The 20,534-nt window shown below is 40.0% G+C and overlaps 1 protein-coding gene across 4 annotated transcripts in view; it reads left to right on the plus strand.

The window, feature by feature from the left end:
• Positions 1–206: 206 nt before the first annotated feature.
• Positions 207–20,534, plus strand: part of sik3 (SIK family kinase 3) — a 305,261-nt gene continuing 284,933 nt past the window's right edge. For 2 of the 4 annotated variants that reach the window (XM_072593295.1, XM_072593296.1), the window contains exon 1: positions 207–429. In XM_072593295.1, the coding sequence (XP_072449396.1) occupies positions 271–429 (159 nt within the window). In that variant the 5' untranslated portion in view covers positions 207–270. The remainder of the gene's footprint in view (positions 430–20,534) is intronic. The other 2 variants (XM_072593294.1, XM_072593297.1) reach the window with 1 other exon arrangement.

A 20,534-nucleotide genomic window follows, 5' to 3' on the forward strand; every position in this document is an offset into this window, starting at 1 on the left:
CGTCACCGCCGCGGGCGTGTTTAATGACGAGAGGGAGGGAGTGCGCACGCTCGCTCGGGGAGCGCGGACGTTGGGGGCCGAGGGCGCGCACGCCAAAAACACGCGGCCCGCAAAGTCCCCGCCCACCTTGTGCCCTGTCGCCTGGGCGTTTTGGGGGAGGGGAGGTGGGAGGTGGGAGTCCGCCGTGCGCGCGCGCGCGGGCGCAGGCGCGCTCCTGCCGCCGCCGCCGCCGCCGCTGCTGCTGCTGCTGCTGCTGGTGTTTTCGACAAGATGGCGTCCAGCGGTGCAGTGAGGAACGGGAACCTTCCTCAGCCGCTGCCGCACAAAACCGGGCCGGCCAGGATTGGCTACTACGAGATCGAGAGGACCATCGGCAAGGGAAACTTCGCGGTGGTCAAGCTAGCCACTCACATCGTCACCAAGGCCAAAGTAACGTATTCAGATATGTTTTTTCTTCCTCCCACCACCACCTCTTCCCCCCCCCCCCCCCAACAACGTCTCTCGTATTTTGCAGAGTTTCTGTGTTATCTCACAGATATCCCCGATCACATTCCCCCCCCCCCCCGCTCCTCCTGAAGTAACGATCAGTCTCCCCTCCTCTCCAACTTCTATCATCTGGCGCTTGGACTCTCCCCTCTTTTTACTTCTGAGGGGAGAAGGTGTTTTTCTTTCTCACTTTCTCTTCTCCCAGTCTTTTCCTCCCCAGTTGACACTGAGCTGAGAAATTGATCTTTATTTGAAAGCCAATGGATTGTGAATCTTGCTGATGGGGGCGGGGGGGGGGGGATGGGGTGAGGTGGGGGTTTGGGGAAATGAAACTATACCGTCCTGTGTCTTTTTGACAGCTGTCAATGGGACTAAGTGAGGAGAAACATGTCTTGTTCACCTTCCTTCCTCCCCCCCCCTTCCAAAATCTAGGATTTTGTTAATCAACCCCTCCCCCCCCCCCCCCATTTCTGTTCACAAAAAAAAGGGTTTTGTCCAAATGTCACACTTAGTCCTTTATAACATTATCCAGCCGGTGGGGGTCACGCCAGGCTAGAGCTGTCAATTTGGCCTGTCCTTTGTACCCAGCCACCGTCCGATTTGAATTTTTTTTTTCTCTTCTCTCTTCCCATAAGTTTTGGAAGAAGTTTCAGGGACTGTTTAACGGCTGGTGTTGCCGTCTGCTTCACGCTTTTTGAAGTGAATAACCGGAGTTCAGTTGAAACGTCCTAGTTAATTTCGATCTCCGTCACTGCGTGAAAAGTACCGAAAGGCAAACGGGGCTCACACATTCATTCGGGATTCATTAAAACAGATTCATTTCTCGAGTTTATTTCAATAAAAGTTGTGCATGTTGATCATTGCTGCTTGCAGTGATTGACAGTGCACAAGTTTAAAGCGATCTATTTGCAGATATATTTACTTCAGTTCCAAAGAGTAACTTGTGTACACGGTATTTGCTTATTTCTAGTGTGTTGAATGCAATTACTACTGACATGGGATGATTTCTTGCAATGGCTCATTGTATAGGACAAAATTTCCCAATATACGTGGATTGTTTAATAAAATTGGACATTTTTGATTTGCTGGAAGTAGAGTAGAATGGAGAAACAATTGTCACTTTTCACATAAAGCAGGGTAGGGGGCTAAACGTTGTCAATTAATGTGTATTTGAATTTTTAGTAACGAATGAAGGATGTAAATTTTAATCTGTGTTCTAGGCTATTCAGGTTTCATACAGTAAACATGCTGCAGCATAATTTGTAAAAAATAGTTTATACTATCTGTAAAAGAGATTGAACATTGTATTTCCATAGCGCAAACTGCTTTTCAATAAAGTGTACATTTAATGTGTTTTATGATGAGCCCAAATATAGGAGCAGCTTTTTGTCTATTTGTGTAATTAGCAAATTTATGTATGTGCTGCATTATTTTTCCTTTTAGATGTGGTAAAAATGGAGTCAGGATTATGTTTCCTTTTCCAAACTTATTTTGGTTTTAAATTACAATCGTAGAACTGAGAAATGAGCCAATGCAAAAATTGTGCTTGTGCGGTAATATTGTCATCGTTGTATTGGTGTAATCAGATGTTGTAAATGATGTTGAATTTAATAAGGGTGTCTTGCTTTAACAACTTAAAATTTAATGTACGGCACCCAGCCAACAGACTAATCTGTTAATGACTTCCTTAAAAGGTTAATTTTAGTAAATTAATTTTGAAATAGGTGTCCATTAAAAATCTTGCTGTACCATGATGATATAATTACTGTACTGGTGTAAATGCAGCAGTTAGGAAGACATTTTCTGTAAATAGTATTATATCTAGAAGATAACTTGTGTATTAACGCTTATATGCCAGGAGTACTTCCAACAATTGTTTAACGTATGGTTGTTATTCATTGATTTACATTTTAGCAATTTTTGGAGATTTCTGTGTGAAAATCCATGCAGAAACAGGTTAATTCATAATGCTGCCGACAGTGTTGGCAATGGAGTCTTTCTTTACCTAGGCACTTCAGTACAACCTGCACTATGTCAATATTAAAAATGGGGGAGCATTGTTCTTTTAAGGGTAACCAGTTTAGAGATTTTATTATGTACCTCTGGAGGGAGTGGGACTTGAACCCAGATCTCCTGGCTCAGGGTAGGAACACAGCCACTGCACCTTGAGTCCATAAGGGACAGTTTTGTAGATATTTTTAATCAACTTGTTCAGATATGTTTGGTCACATACCTGGAATAGGTGGGATTTGAACTTGGACCTTCTGGTCCAGACTTGGAACACTACCACTGCCACTGAACTCAGAAGAAACAGTTTGTGGATATTTTCTAATGAGTATGTTCAGAGGTGTTATAATACATATCTGGAATAGGGAGTCTTGAATCTGGGTCTCCTGGCCCAAAGGTAGTGACACTATGCAACAAGACCCACCTTCTTCACTGGAGCTTCAAGAACTGGGTACACCAATGTTATTATCAGTTAGTTGATTTTGAAAAAGTTAGTTAACAAAGTGACAACTAGATAAAAACTTTATTAGTACTGAATGTTGCTTTGTTGATTGACAGTGGTGTTGAGATACAGGAATACTTTATAATTTAATGGAGTTTATTCTTCTGTTCACAATTATTGTATGATCTCCAACTCCTCGTAGTTTTGGGAATTTATTTCAAAATGCAGCTCAAAATTGATTTTAACATTTAGTAACTTACTGCAGGATTCATAGCCCCTGACTTGCTCACGTAGCCACAGCACTTATATGGCTAGTCCAGTGTAGATTCTGACCAATGGCAATCACCCCAGTAGGAACATCCTGGAGGTTAGCATTGACCAGAATCTGTCCTGGCCTAGCTATATAAATACCATGGAGGGCTCTTGTGGTGCAGTGGTAGTGTGCCCACCACTGAGTTGGGAGCCTTAGTTCATGTCTGACCTGCTCTAGAGGTGTGTCATAACATCTTTGAACAGGTTGAATGGAAACTATCTTTCACAAATGTGGCTACAAGAGCAGGTCAGAGGCTAGAAATCCTGTGGTGAGTAACTCATCTGAGTCCTCAAAGACTTCCCACCATCAAGTAGGAGCATAATGGAATACTTCCTACTTGTCTGGATGGGTACAGCTTCTACAACACTTAAAAAGTTTGACACCATCCAGAAAAAAACTGCTTGTTTGATTGGCACCATGTCCACAAACATTCAGTCCCTCCACCCCCAATGCAAAGTAGCAGCAGCGTAATATCTATAAAATGTGGTGCATAAACTCACCAAGATTCCTAAAATGGCACCTTTTCAAATTGATTAGATTAGATTAGATTACTTAGTGTGGAAACAGGCCCTTCGGCCCAACAAGTCCACACCGACCCGCCACTCACCCATTCCCCTACATTTACCCCTTTTACCGAACACTACGGGCAATTTAGCATGGCCAATTCACCTGACCTGCACATCTTTGGACTGTGGGAGGAAACCGGAGCACCCAGAGGAAACCCACACAGACACGGGGAGAATGTGCAAACTCCACACAGTCAGTCGCCTGAGTCGGGAATTGAACCCGGGTCTCTGGCGCTGTGAGGCAGCAGTGCTAGCTACCGTGCCGCCCACTGTCATCTAGAAGGACAAGGGCAACAGATACATGGGAAAACTTCCTCCTGCAAATTTCCCCTCCATGCCACTTACCATCAGATATGTCATTGTTCCTTCACTGTTGCTGGGTCAAAATACTGTATCTCCCTCTCTAAAAGCAAATTGTGTGTGCCTACATCATAGAGGCTACAGTGGTCACCACCATCTTCTCAAGGGCAATTGGAGATGAGCTAGCTCAATGCAGGCCCATCAAACAAAATCCAAATCCCTGAATAAATAAAAAATAAAAATTGCTATTTTTTAAAAGATATATATATTTCATTGTTGTAAACTGGAAATTTTTGAATACCAAAATTTTGTGATGCAACAACACTAATAATATCTCTCCTTCGTACTCTTCTTCTCCCAGTCGAGTTGTCCTTTCTTATCCATAGTTATAAGTCACTTTGTGACTTTTAGATCAGGCATGTTGATCATTGCTGTTCGGCTTCTGCCAGTGCTGCTTTGTATTTGGTCACTAGGATATGAATAAGACTGACCCATAGTGAATCATCTTGCTCTGCTGTGAGCGAATCTTATCAATGTTTCTAAGTAGTGAATTTAGTGAATTTTGGAGCAGAAATGACTTGCATAATGAAAAACTTGAAGATATTTCAATTTATATGAAGTTAGAAACGGTTTTAACTTTTATACCTTACATTTGTCCTTGTTATGCCCCTCACAGTGAAGCCCATTGTAGTGCTCCTGTTTTTTTTAATGAAATGGGAAAGAAGGAGTGGTAGTCCAAATCATAGCTTGTTCACAGCTATTGCCCATGTTACTCTGTGACTGATTTATTAAAAATATACTTTTCTTGAAGAAGGGTAAGGATCCACATCAGTTTCTCATTCCTGTCTCTGACATGGAATGTTCCATTTTGTGGCATTGCTAAGAAGGGATTTTATTTTGATTTCAGGGAAATGGGAGGAAAGCCAATGAAACCTTGTCATGTTTCTACAAGGAAATATGGGTGAAATGCTTACTTTGAGTTGCTAGCGTATACCTGACCAGAAGCGTCTTAAGCGGTGCTTTAATGAAACAGAACTGTTGAAAACAGGTATGAGGTTAGCAGATGCCAAGTGTATCCCTCATTTGAATTGGGCTGTATTTATTTCCATATTCTAAATTTACTTCAAAGTAATTGATACTTTTAAGTAGAATAAACTTCTAAAAATCCTAGGCTAAGGATCAGAATTGGTTTACTTTTTGATTATTGCTAAAATAAACCCTTTATTAGTCATTTGCATAATGGGTTTTATAGATACAAGAATTGTGAGCATTGAAATGTAACAAAGACTGGAGATGTCACAATTGTTTCTAGTCATTTGATTGTCAAGTAAATTTATAGAACTGATATCAAGATTTAAACATTTTAATTTCTGGTTTAATCTTTAAATTATTCAATAATACAATAGTAGGTGAATATAATAATTCAGTGTATAACTTCAATGATAACAAAACGTTAGGACATTAGTTATTTTGGTGCAAGCTTATTACCCAGTAATAGTTGAAGTCTTGCATTTTTCCTTTCAAATCATTAATTTGTCCACCATTAATCTGGCATCATTTTCTAACTTGAATTTAAAGGCAAGAATAAATATGTAACTGTGAGTGGGTCAGTTTTTAGCATTATAATGTAGTGGTTAGATGTTTTATTCTTGCTTTGTTTGATTGATGGGGCCTTGACCAAAGCTGGCAGAAATAGGCTGTGCCATAACCTTGTGGGTTTCATTTAATGCTATTAAGGTAACAATCTATGCAATACTGAAATTCAAAACTCAGTACTTTTGCGACTTAAGTCTGTACATACAGGTCAGTGTTAATGTTTAAGCTGGTTTCCGTTTGTACGAAATCTCTACCATTTGGAGCCAGCCTTCTTGCCTCTTTGGTGTTTCCAGGGAAACAATTGCTGCTCCTGCATCATTACTGGTCTGACTCTGACATCACTGACTGTAATTCTGCACACAGGTAGAGCTTGTGTGATTATTAAAGATTTCTTTTTGTTATGCAGGAAGAACAAGAAGGACATAGAAGCAGTAGTGGGGATAGATACAGCAACAGACCCATCATAAAGAGGTTTGGGTATTGTACCCAACCTCAGCTGGGAACCTACGAACAATTCAGCAAATGGCACTCCAATGTATTGCAAAAAAAATTATATATGAGAATGTTCAGTTTTTAAAAAAAACTTGAAGTTTATGTTCATGATTTATGAAATCTGAACATCCCTGGAATATTTTATTGTAACTGTTTATCAACCTGCTACCCAATTATATTTCACAATCCTTCCCATTTATGTGAAATTTGTTTCTAAAACAGCTTATAAATTTTATACAATATGTAAATGAAAAGAAAATAGTAAACTGTGTGAACTAATTCCTTTCAATCAGTCTATCACAGAATAATGACGTTACTTTCTATCTCGTCCTTGATCCTTATGCCTCCTACTTTGTCCCTGAAATAATTGCAGCATATTACAACTGACTGGCCAATATTAAGGCCTAGTTGAGCTGAATTCCTCCACATTCAAAGATCACAAAATTCTTTTATGTTTAGCTTTGGACCAATACCTACATCTTGTGAGTCTCGACTTTGTCAACTTCACCACCACTTCAATTAAGTCTAGAGGAGCAGAACTCTGGGATTCTGTTCAGATGCAGACTGTGCAGCTTTTCAGTGCCACTGTAGATGGCAAAACTAATATTTTCGCTCCTGTTTTTAAACAATGTATCTCGAGAAGGGTGGCATGGTGGCTCAGTGGTTAGCACTGCTGCCTCACAGCGCCAGAGTCCCAGGTTCAATTTCAGCCTTGGGCAACTGTCTGTGTGGAGTTTGCACATTCTCCCCTGTCTGCGTGGGTTTCCCCTGGGTGCTCTGTTTTCCTCCCACAGTCCATAGATGTGCAGGTCAGGTGAATTGGCCGTGCTAAGTTGCCCGTAGTGTTAGGTGCATTAGTCAGAGGGAAATGGGTCTGGATGGGTTACTCTTCGGAGGGTTGGTGTGGACTGGTTGGGCCGAAGGGCCTGTTTCCGCACTGTAGGTAATTAATCTTATCTAAAAAAAAGTAAGAGACATATTTCAAATGTAATTCAAATAAAATTTAGTGTAGTGCTGGGTATGGCCCAAGGAAGAAGTGGTAGGTTTTGGTGATGAAATGGATCCACTCCTGGAATATTTTATAGGATTCATTGGGAGATGGGGTGAATTGTTGTTGGAGAAGTTTTAGAATGTTGTGAATTGTCTCAGCTGCTGTGGTGGAATTTTGCACAACTGTCAAAAAGTGAACACATTTTTCAGGGTAGGTTGTGAATTATCCTAAAGTTGCCTCAGTGAGATGGAAGCTTTTAATAACAAGATTTATCTTTTGCAGCTTTGTATGTACTGCACATCTTAGCTTCTCAATGTAGCCTCTACAAATTTCAATTTAAGTGCCACTGTCTGTGTCCAAACCCAGCATTCCTTATACCTGTCGACTGTCTACAAACATTTTTGTGAATATTTTAAAATTCTTGCAAGGTGATGCCCTTCCGTTTCAGTGAGCTTATAATATCTTTGCATGACCTGGTGGTTCTTTGACAGCCATTTGCATCTTGTTCTTCTCTTGCTAATTCGAATGCTCTCTGCTCCAGGGTCACTGGCTGTTCTTTCAGTCTTTTGTGTCACTTTGCTCCTAAGTTCCAATTTCTCTGCCTTACCAGCTTGATTTTTTGAAAGTCCATTGAAAGATCTTTCTACTACTTAGTCTTAGGACACACCTTAGTTTTTCTGTTACCTTTATTCCTGCTCAGTATCGTTTTAAACAATCTTTGTACCTTGCAAAACATTTCTCTATTTGAGGCATCTATTCGAAATGTCAATGGTTGTAGGAAGGTATTGCTCTAAGTGAAAGGATTTCACACTGCATAACATTATCTGAAAAAGTGAATAGATATTTTACATTGTGTAAAATTTCATTTTGCACTACAGCTGTAAGTTGTGTTTAACCTCCTTAGCAAGTTGGTGTTGAGATTTAACTCCTTTATGTATGATTTATCACAGCTGGCATGAAAATCAGATTATTGTGGTCTATATGTTACAACAAAGTTTAGTGCTACAAAATGTTATTGTATTGTGATAGATTTTCTAATTGTAGTAAAGGTTCGTGGTGTCTTTAATAGAGATTATACTTGATTCCATGGAGAAATATTGAATACATTTTATTGACTAGGGAAATACACAAAAATCAATGCATACCTTTGCCAGCAGGTTTAGATTGACTTGTCTCTTCCCTTACTTTCAGACCATGTCATCTTCCTTTCGGTTCATCACTAAGTTATTGTTCAAAATATTTTGGGACGTTGAATGTATTGTTCAGACTTGGAGAAGTGGACAGTCAGCAATTGAATGTGTGTGGAATGATGCACAGTTCTGTTTGGAACAGGCAAAGTTGCTCAATAGGTTCTTTTTTGTTTGTTTTCTTTTTCATTTTTCATATGATCAATGCATGTTAAAGCATTTCAAGGAAATGCTTTATATAATGCCTTTCATAACCTAAGCATGCCTTTAACAATCATATGAATTAGAAACAGCAGTAGGCCACTTGATCCCTCACGTCTGCTCCACAATTCAATAACAATCATGATTTTTAAAATTAATTTATGGGATTAATTTATTAATTCAACAGGAGGATGGGAACATAAATTGTAGTTCCAGTGTCCAGGAGGTTGAGAATAGTGAGGTCAGAACCATTGTTTCAAGGTTGCAAGAGTTCATCGGCAAGCAGGGAGGTTGTTTGAAGTGTGTCTACTTCAATGCCAGGAGCATCCGAAATAAGGTGGGTGGACCTGCAGCATGGGTTGGTACCTGGGACGTCAATGTTGTGGTTATTTCGGAGATATGGATAGAGCAGGGACAGGAATGTTTGTTGTGGGTTCCGGAGTTTAGATGTTTTAGTAAGAATAGAGAAGATGGTAATAGAGGGGGAGGTGTGGCATTGTTAGTTATGGACAGTATTACGGTAACAGAAAGGACATTTGAGGACTCATCTACTGAAGTATAGGCTGAGGTTAGAAACAGGAAAGGAGAGGTCACCCTGTTGGGAATTTTCTATAAGCCTCCAAATAGTTCCAGAGATGTAGAGGAAAGGATAGCAAAGATAACTCTGGATAAGAGCAAGAGTAACAGGGTAGTTTTATGGTGGCTTTAACTTATTGCTGGAGGAAAGGAAATTATGATGTGATTAGGCAAGATTTAGGCAGCATAGGATGGGGAAGGAAACTGCAGGGGATGAGTACTATTGGTATGTGGAGCTACTATGTGTCCTTGATAAGTATGCACCAGTCGGGCAAGAAGGAAGTGGTTGAGCGAGGGAGCCATGGCTAACTAAAGAAGTTGAATCTCTTGTCATGAGGAAGAAGTCTTATGTTAGGATGAGATGTGAAGGCTCAGTTAGCGCATGTGAGAGTTACAAGTTAGCCAGGAAAGACCTAAAGAGAGAGCTAAGAAGAGCCAGGAGGGGACATGAGAAGTTGTTGGCAGGTAGGATCAAGGAAAACCCTAAAGCTTTCTATAGGTATGTCTGGAATAAAAGAATGACTGAAGAAAGATTAGGGCCAGTTAGTGATAGAAGTGGGAAGTTGTGCATGGAGTCTGAGGAGATAGGGGAAGCGCTGCATAAATATTTTTCATTCATATTCACACTGAAAAAAGACAATATTGTCAAGGAGAATACTGAGTTACAGGTTATTAGATTAGGTGGGATTGAGGTCCACCAGGAGGAGGTGTTAGTAATTCTGGAAAGTGTGAAAATAGATATATCCCCTGGGCTGGATGGGATTTATCCTAGGATTCACTGAGAAGCTAGGAAAGAGATTGCAGAGCCTTTGGCTTTGATCTTTGTTGTCATTGTCTACAGGAATAATGCCAGAAGACTGGAGGATAGCAAACGTTGTCCTCTTGTTCAAGAAGGGGAGTAGAGAACACCCTGGTAATTATAGGCCAGTGAGCCTTACTTTGGTTGTGGGTAAACTGTTGGAAAAGGTTATAAAAGAGTTAGGATTTATAATCATCTAGCGAGGAATAAGTTGATTAGGGATAGTCAACATGGTTTTGTGAAGGATAGGTCATGCTTCGCAAACCTTATTGAGCACTTTGAGATAGTGATCAAACATGTGGATGAGGGTAAAGCGGTTGAAATGGTGTATATGGATTTCAGTAAAGAATTGAAGTTCCTCACGGTAGACTATTGCGCAAAATATGGAGGCATGGAATTGACAGTGATTTCGCGGTTTGCATCATAAATTGGCTAGCTGAAAGAAGACATAGGGTGGTGGTTGATGGGAAGTGTTCATCCTGGTATTCAGTTACGAATGGTGTACCACAAAGATCTGTTTTGTGCTACTGCTGTTTGTCATTTTTATAAATGATCTAAAACAAGGGCGTAGAAGAATGGGTTAGTAAATTGCGGATGACACTAAGGTTGGTGGAGTTGTGGGTAGTACTGAAGGATGTTACAGAGGGATATTGATAAGCTGCAGAGCTGGGCTGAGAGGTGGCAAATGAAGTTCATTGTGGAAAAGTGTGAAGTGATTCACTTTGGAAGGAGCAAAAGGAATAAAGAGTACTGGGCTAATGGTAGGATTGTTGGTAGTGTAGATGATCGGAGAGATCCCGATGACCATGCACTGTACATAGATCCCTGAAAGTTGCCACCCAGGTTGATAGGATTGATAAGAAGGCATACGGTGTGTTAGCTTTTATTGGTAGAGGAAATGTGTTTAGGAGCCACAAAGTCATGCTGCAGCTATACAAACGTCTGGTGCAGTCATACTTGGAGTATTGTGTACAGTTCTGGTCACCACATTATAGGAAGGATGTGGAAGTTTTGGAAAGGGTTCAGAGGAGATTTACGAGGATGCTGCCTGGTATGGATGGAAGGTCTTATGAGGAAAGGCTGAGGGACTTGAGGCTCTTTTCATTAGAGGGAAGAAGGTTGAGAGGTGACTTAATTGAGACATGTAAGGTAATCAGAGGGTTGGATAGGGTGGAAAACAAGAGCCTTTTTCTTTGGATGGTGATGGCTAGCCCAAGGGGTCATAGCTTTAAATTGAGGGGTGATAGATATAGGATAGATGTCAGAGGTAGTTTCTTTACTCAGAGTAGTTGGGTCATGGAATACACTGCCTGCAATAGTAGTAGTAGACTCACCAACATTAAGGGCATTTAAATGGTTACTGAATAAACATATGGATGAAAATGGAATAGTGTAGGATAGGTGGGCTTCAGATTGGTTCCACAGGTCAGCACAACATCGAAGGCCGAAGGGCTTGTATTGCTCTGTAATGTTCTATGGGATATGGATGTCGCAGGCTAGGCTAGCATGAATTGTTCATCCATAGTTGACCAGAGTATGGTTGAGAGTCTGGAATCATGTGCAGGTTAGACCAATTAAGGATGACACATGTTCTTACCTGAAGTAAAGACGAGTGAACCAGATGGATTTTTATGGCAGCCAACAGTGGTTATTCCAGTTTTTTAAAAGTTGCATTCAAATTTTGCCACCTGCCATGGTAGGATTCAAATTTATGTCTTCAGGATATTAGCCTAAGGTCTGGATTACCTGACAAGTGACATTGCCATTCTATTATTACCTCCACACTTCCACCTACTCCAATAACCTGCACAAAATGCAGGTGCAAAATATAACTGAGACAAGCCTATCTCAAAGTGCTTTACGGCCCATGAAGGATTTTGAAGTATTACCACTGTTATAATGTAGGCAATAGGACCAATTGAAAATCATTATCTTACCCATCAATAGCTTGATATTTCATGGAGGTGAGGAAAGTCAAACCATGGAGCATCTTGTAAACCATTCCCTCCTAGGATTCTTCTTTGCCCAAATATCTTATCACCACTCTGCATCATCAGAGGTCTTAGATTCAAAGATTAATTTAAATGTCAGCATCCAAGTTTGTTTTCAAGTTACTACACAAATTCCTTTTTAAACAAGAGATTTATTCGTGTTGGTGTAAGTATGCCTTTATAAGGTTATTTTGGTCTCGTTGATGTTATTTATCAAAATGGGTGGAACTCCACTCATCTCTGAACTTGGTTTATAACAACTGGTTGCTGAAAAATACATACTATTTGATTATTAATTTGCAAATCAACAAGAGATAGTACAGAAAAAAAAAATTAGTTCACAACATGCTTAATTTTATTGGCAGCGAAACAGTTGATTGAAGTTTATTTTTCATATGTATTGCTAATTATGGAAATGGTAAGAGGTTAAAGAAGGACTTGGGATCTTGTGTTTCAATAACATAACTTTTCACTTTTTGAGAGGGCTCTCAAAGTAGCTTATTTGTCTTAAAACCCTTCAACATGAATTTTGGATCAACATTATTTATTTCTATTTAACTGTGGGCAGATACATTATTTTAATGCAAAGCATTTTCCATTTCTTCCACTTTTGTAGTTCTTTAACAATATTTGGAAAGTAAACATTTAGAACTATCAAATAAAGCCTTAATTGCTTGCCAGATTGTTTTCACTTTAAATAATGCCCAACTTAGTTTAGCAGGTTTATGCAGTTTATTTTTTTTCAATAAATAGTGTGCAAGTGTAGGAGGAAAGAGATACAATTCAAGTATGTGTATATAATCTGTCATCCGATGCCTGTTATTGTAGAATTTAATAAATACTGCATTTGTTTATCTTGAGGCAAAACATTTTGTTTTGTTTACTTAACCATTTTCATATTGATTATAAACAATTTTGTATCACTGTAGTGGAAAATGGTCTTTGTAAATGTATAATTAACAAATATAGTATCAGGCACTGATACTACAGTACAGTCACACTTCACAGCTTAATTAAAAAACTGAAATTGCTTCACACCGGTAATAAACTTAAGAGTGTAAATTATGTGTGATGGTCGAATTGATTCCTGAGTGAAATGTAATGTGAGATTCTGTCTTCCAGGTGTAATTTCCATTTAGTATTGGTGTTGGGATGGGTCCCGAACACAGAGGTCAGGCTCAACAATAAAGTGAAGTGAAACACTTTGGTAGTGACAATGAGGTTGTAATGCCTTCCTAACTCTGATATATTTTACTGTTCCTTCATCATTGTTGAGTCAATAAATTGGGATTTCCTATCTGACACTGTTCTTGGAGTACAATCATCAGGTGTAGGCCAGAGGTTCCAGAAGAAAGGCCACTTACCAGCCGGCAATAAATGCTCCAGGAACCGAGTAAAAACATGCTGTTTACAGATTGGAAGTTATATTTTCCCTTGATGCATTCAAGGCCAAGCAGCATCTTTGGTAATAGAATTATATTAAATTCTGGTGGTTGTCGGTGATATCACCAAGGTTCTTCAAACATCCCTTGCTCAAAGTTCAATATTTGTATGATGCATGATTTTCCTTTTACTGCTTGGAAACTAATAAAACATGGTGAAATAGATTACTGTTTGTAGTATGTTTGGGATAATACAAGAGTTTGAAAATTTCTAATTTTTCCCAGGCAGTACTTATATTGAACAGGTTCTCAGTAAAAAGGAAGTACAAAATTCAAAAAAGAAAGAAGCATTGTGACTTCTGACCACATTTGTCATTAGTGAAGGCTTTCACTGTCATCTCTATTGATAAGGAGATAAAGGATTCCCTGATGCATTTCTAAATCTGGTGGCCTTTGCTGAGAATAAATATCTTTCACAGTTGCTGTCAATAATTTCCTCATTGTACACTTTGGTCAGTAGCTATTTATAATGTAGATTGAACAAACTATTCCTGGGGAAATGTACATATCTAGAAACATTCTTTAGAGAGCAGAAATCATGTAGGATAATCAAACCGTAGACATTTAGAGCCGAAAAGACCATTCAGTTAAACATAGCAATTCAACTTTGTGCAAAAGCGTGCCCTGGAACTCCTTCCTCTCAATGTTGTAGGTGTACCTACACCAAATGGATTGCGGCAATTCAAGAAGGATGTTCACCACTATCTTCTCAAGAATAGCTCGGGATAGGCAATGAATGCTGGTTCATTCAGCAGTGCCCACATCTCATGAGTGAATAAAAAAACCAAGTTCCATTGCTTGTTATATTTTCGTGCATCTTACTTACCGAATTTTCACTTAAAATATATTTGTCCCTGCCTCCAAGAAAATAATTATGTCCTGATCTCTCTTCTTGCTTCTGTCGTGATGATTTAAAATTGATGATCACTTGCCTATAATTTCTAATCTACAAGTCTTTCTCTCTTTACTTTAGCAGAAAGCTTTATATTAAAAAAACCTAATCAGCTTTTAGATTTTTATGTACTAGATAGTAGACTGGAATTTCAAGTCTGTCCTCATAACTATAGTTTCCCAAGCCTGTTATCATCCTTGAGTATCTATGTTGTATGCTCCTTTAATATACTTTAACCTTTGGTGCACCCAAAACTTCTCATGATGAACCTAACTTTAGATTTAATAATTTACTGGTTTTGATTTCTATACTTATCAATATAACAGAAAATAACACTTTGATGTTTAGTAGAACATACAACATATAATGCTTTATGTTTCAACAGTACACTCTATTTATGAATATACATCACAGTGGAAAGATTATTTAAGCTGTTAGCATTAATGAGTTTTTAAAAAAGGGAATTTTTTCTCCATTTATCTATTCTTTCTCACTGGCTTTGTTCATGCTGTTTTGCTCTGGTACCTTAACTTCATCTTCGGTGATGTTCATTCATGTTCTAAGTTAATGTCCATTTCCATGTGCTCCCAGTCGGAGTCCCTGGTCACCTCGATTTCCTTTATCCTCTTTAGCCCATAGACTCAGAGCAATTGTAGCTCTAGCCAAATACAGTCTGTGCCACTTTCCTACCAAGGTAAAATTTGGATTAAGGTTCTCTCCCATTAATATTGTACAAATAACCCTGTACTTCTGTGTTTAAAGAGCACACAACATGAATGTGCAATCAATACATTAGACTCAGGGAAATATGTTCAACTTTCTTATCTATGTTTTGAAATTTGGTCATGTGAGCATGCAGCAGAAGGTGAATGTTGCTGTTTGAGTTGTGATTGGTAAGTGGCAAGCACGTTGTGAAATAATAAAAATCAAGTCAGCATTCTTCCCCTTCAGGTATTATTGATGGTGTTGGAAACACACTTTCAAATTGTTTCTGGACTACTGACTGAATTAATTATTGTTGTGACATTATTAAATAGAGTCAGTTGTGCTATAATGCACATTTCTTCAGTGTGAATTGGCTATTAGGTTATTGAAGAATTTAGACCATTATTTGTGGAACACAAGCTTTCCTTACCTGTATTAGCAATAACCCAATTCGAGTCCCATTAGGTTAAGGTTAAAGGTGAATAAATCCCCAGGACCTGATCAAGTCTACCCTAGAACTCTGTGGGAAGCTAGAGAAGTGATTGCTGGGTCTCTTGCTCAGATATTTGTATCTTGGATAGTCACAAGTGAGGTGCCGGAAGACTGGAGGTTGGTTAACGTGGTGCCATTGTTTAAGAAGGGTGGTAAAGACAAGCTAGGGAACTATAGACCGGTGAGCCTGACCTCAGTGGTGGGCAAGTTGTTGGAGGGAATCCTGAAGAACAGGATGTACATGTATTTGGAAAGGCAAGGACTGATTAGGGATAGTCAACCTGGCTTTGTGTGTGGGAAATCATGTCTCACAAACTCGATTGAGTTTTTTGAAGAAGTAACAAAGAAGATTGATGAGGGCAGAGCAGTAGATGTGATCTACATGGACTTCAGTAAGGCATTCAACAAGGTTCCCCATGGGAGACTGGTTAGCAAGGTTAGATCTCATGGAATACATCGAAAACTAGCCATTTGGATATAGAACTGGCTCAAAGGTAGAAGACAGAGGGTGGTGGTGGAGGGTTGTTTTTCCGACTGGAGGCCTGTGACCAGTGGAGTGCCACAAGGATCGGTGCTGGGTCCTCTACTTTTTGTCATTTACATAAATGATTTGAATGCAAGCATACGAGGTACAGTTAGTAAGTTTGCAGATGACACCAAAATTGGAGGTGTAGTGGACAGCGAAGAAGGTTACCTGAGATTACAACAGGATCTTGACCAGATGGAGTTTAATTCCGATAAATGTGAGGTGCTGCATTTTGGGAAAGCAAATCTTAGCAGGACTTATACACTTAATGGTAAGGTCCTAGGGAGTGTTGCTGAACAAAGAGACCTTGGAGTGCAGGTTCATAGCTCCTTGAAAGTGGAGTCGCAGGTAGATAGGATAGTGAAGAAGGTGTTTGTTTTGCTTTCCTTTATTGGTCGGAGTATTGAGTACAGGAGCTGGGAGGTCATGTTGCGGCTGTACAGGACATTGGTTAGGCCACTGTTGGAATATTGCATGCAATTCTGGTCTCCTTCCTATCGGAAAGATGTTGTGAAACTTGAAAGGGTTCAGAAAAGATTTACAAGGATGTTGCCAGGATTGGGGGATTTGAGCTGTAGGGAGAGGCTGAACAGGCTGGGGCTCTTTTCCCTGGAATGTCAGAGGCTGAGGGGTGACCTTATAGACGTTTATAAAATTACGAGGGGCATGGATAGGATAAATAGGCAAAGTCTTTTCCCTGGGGTCGGGGAGTCCAGAACTAGAGAACATAGGTTTAGGGTGAGAGGGGAAAGATATAAAAGAGACCTACGGGGCAGCTTTTTCACGCAGAGTGTGGTACGTGTATGGAATGAGCTGCCAGAGGATGTGGTGGGGGCTGGTACAATTGCAACATTTAAGAGGCATTTGGATGGGTATATGAATAGGAAGGGTTTAGAGGGATATGGGCCGGGTGCTGGCAGGTGGGACTCGATTGGGTTGGGCTATCTGGTTGGCAAGGACAGGTTGGACCGAAGGGTCTGTTTCCTTGCTGTACATCTGTATGACTCTAAATGGTGCTGCTATTAAACAATTTTCTTATAACATGGATTCCACAGGAGCGGAACTATCGCGTTATATCTGAACAGACTGTAGTTTATACAATTTGACATAAAGATGCTCTTGATATTTATGAGATCTAGCAGAGTGCTGAAAATCCTCTGAAAAATGTGTAAAGCTTTCTGATGTATTTCATTTATTGTAGATTTTATATTTAATAGACTGAAATAAAATTCAAGCTGTGACATTTTAAGAGTGAAAAGTAAGTGTGTAAAAAAAAAAATCAGCAGTAAAGGGCTAGAAGCAAGCCATTTGAGAATTTGGTAGCTCTGAAATTGATATTTGATGTCAAATTGTGACTCTAATACATACCAGATGACCAAGGATTTTATTTGACTGTTGTGTTAGCTACTACTATGTACAATTGTATCCTGAATAGCGGTTTAGTAAAGTTCAGATTCCATTAGCTGTTTATATATGTGTAGAAAATATTTCTGACCACAAATGTTCTGTGTATTACTTTTTATCTTTCTGGTATTGGGCTAGCATATCAGGGAAATTAAGCCCCATTGTGTCTGCTTTAATATAAACACTGTTATCCCTGCAAAAATTGTGGTCTGTGTATTCATGCCAAAGAAGAAATGATTGTGGCTTGAGTGTCTCATGAGGCCTATTTTAAATAGGGCTGCAGTCTTGTACTTGAGCACTTTCTAAAGAGATAATGCTTTTTCATATTTTTCAAAGTACGTACTATTGACCAATCTAGTGCAATCATAAGCAAAATATATGATGTGGTACAATTAACATTTAGATCTACCATGTATCTTGTGGATAGTTTCAGCAATGTGTACTGAGTGTTGGTGGTGGAGGGAGTAGGTGCTTTTGAATGCGATGCCAGTCAAGCGAGCTGCTTTGCCCAGGGTGGTGTTAAGCTTCTTGAATGTTGTTGGAGTTGCAACCATCCAGGCAAATGTATTCCATCACACTCCTGACTTGTGCGTTGTAAATGATGGAAGGCTTTGTGGAGTCGGGTCAGTTACTTGCTGCAGAATTCCTAGCCTCTGACCAGCTTTTGTAGCCATTGCATTTCTATTGAGAGTCCTTTTGAGGTTTTTTGTCGATGACAACCCCCATGATATGGATAGTGGGGGTTTCAGTGATGATAACATCAGTGAATGTCAAGGGGCATTGATTTTATAAGTTTAATTGGATTAAGCCATTGCCTGACATTTGTGTGGTGCCTTTGCCACCCTCTGTTCCTCCTCTAAGTGTCGTTTAACATGGTGGAGTACTGATGCATCAGCTGAGGAAGGATGGTAAATGGTAATAAGCAGGAGGTTTTCTTTTCCATGTTCAGCCTAAAGCCATGAGACTTCATGGGGCCCAGTGTCAATGTAACTGGAGCTGGCATATTGTTGAAGATGGAGGAGAGTTATGTTTTTCCTTCTTGATGGTTACCTCACTGCCTGCTGCACACTCCATCTAACAGCTATATCCTTTAGGGCCTGACTAGACTGTCAGCAGTGGAGCTGCTGAGACACTCTTGGTAATGGATATTGTAATCCTCCAACTAGAGTACTATATATTCCATTTATATTCTCAGTGCTTCTTCCAAATACTGCTCAACATTGAGGAATACTAATTCATCAGCCAATTTGGGGATGGTACAGGATAATCAGCAGGAAGTTTCCTTGTCTGTGCTTGACTTGATGCAATAAGACTTCATGGGGTTCAAATATCAATGTTGAGGACTCCCAGCCGGCCGGAAACCACTGTACTGCTTTTCCTACTGACTGAGTCCTAATGGTGGAAGAGGACATATCCATGGATTGTGATTCTTGGCACCTCAATAATTAGCTGCTAATCAACAACTAATAATTAGATTCTAATTGAATTAATTGCATTCATTTTTAGAGTTTCTTTTTGAGCTTTCCAATTAGACATTTTGGTGCTTCCGCGAGAAGTTAATTGAAACAAATATGATCTTGATGTATGTCATACGCCTTCAATTTAAACTATGAGATTGTTGTAGCACTCACTCTTACAATGCAATATCTCATAGTAAAGTTAGATTTATGGGATACTCCAGGTAATTATAGACTGGTGAGTCTGCCGTAAGTGGTAGGAAATTGCTGGAGAAGATACTGAGGGACAGGATATATTCCATTTGGAAGAAAATGGGCTTATCAGTAATGGGTAGCATGGTTTTGTGCGAATAACAGAATTCTTTAAGGAGGTGACAAAGTTGGTTGATGGGGGGAAGGGCTGTAGATGTCATATACATGGCCTTTAGTAAGACATTTGATAAGGTTCCCCATGATAGGCTGATGGAGAAGGTAAAGTCGCTTGGGGTCCAGGATGTTCTAGCTAGATAGATGGAGAACTGGTGAGGCAACAGGAGACACAGAATAGTAGTGAAAGGGAGTTTCTCAAAATGGAGACCTGTGACCAGAGGGATTTGATCTGGGACAACTTAAATTATTTGAAGGAAGGTATTGGTTGCCTGATTAGCAAGTTTGCAGGTGACACCAATATTGATGGAGTAGCATATAGTGAAGGGGACAGTCAGAGAATACAGCAGAATATAGATAGATTGGAGACATGAGTAGAGAAATGGCAGATGGAGTTCAATCTAGGCAAATGCAAGGTGATACATTTTGGAAGATCCAATTCAAGAGCAAATTTTACAGTAAATGGTAAAGTCCTGGGGAAAATTGATGTACAGAGAGCTCTGGGTGTTCAGGTCCATTGTTCCCTGAAGGTGGCAACACCGGTCAGTAAAGTGGTCAAGAAGGCATACGGCATGCTTTCCTTCATGGACGGGGTACTGAATACAAGAGTTGGCAGGTCATATTACAGTCGTGTTGGACTTTGGTTCAGCAGCATTTAGAATACCGTTTACAGTTCTGGTCGCCACATTACAAAAGGATGTGGATGCTTTGGAGAGGGTGCTGAGGAAGTTCACCAGGATAGTTCAGAAAAGATTTACAAGGATGTTGCCAGGGTTGGAGGATTTGAGCTGTAGAGAGAGCTGAACAGGCTGGGGCTGTTTTCCCTGGAGCGTCGGAGGCTGAGGTTTACAAAATTATGAGGGGCATGCATAGGATAAATGGACAAATTTTTTTCCCTGGGATCGGGGAGTCCAGACCTAGAAGGCATAGGTTTCGGGTGAGTGGGGAAAGATATAAAAGAGACCTAAGGGGCAACTGTTTCATGCAGAGGGTGGTACATGTATGGAATGAGCTGCCAGAGGATGTGGTGGAGGCTGGTACATTTGTAACATTTAAGAGGTATTTGGATGGGTATATGATTAGGAAGGGTTTGGAGGGATATGGGCCAGATGCTGGCAGGTGGGACTAGATTGGGTTGAGATATCTGGTCGGCGTGGACAGGTTGGACCGGAGGGTCTGTTTCCACGCTGTATATCCCTGAGTCTATGTCGCCTGGTATGGAGGGTGCTAGCTATGAAGAAAGGTTGAATAGATTAGGATTATTGTCATTAGAAAGACAGAGGTTGAGGGGAGACTTGATTGA

The sequence above is a fragment of the Chiloscyllium punctatum genome, chromosome 23 (genome assembly GCF_047496795.1).
Source record: "Chiloscyllium punctatum isolate Juve2018m chromosome 23, sChiPun1.3, whole genome shotgun sequence".
NCBI lineage: Eukaryota > Metazoa > Chordata > Chondrichthyes > Orectolobiformes > Hemiscylliidae > Chiloscyllium > Chiloscyllium punctatum.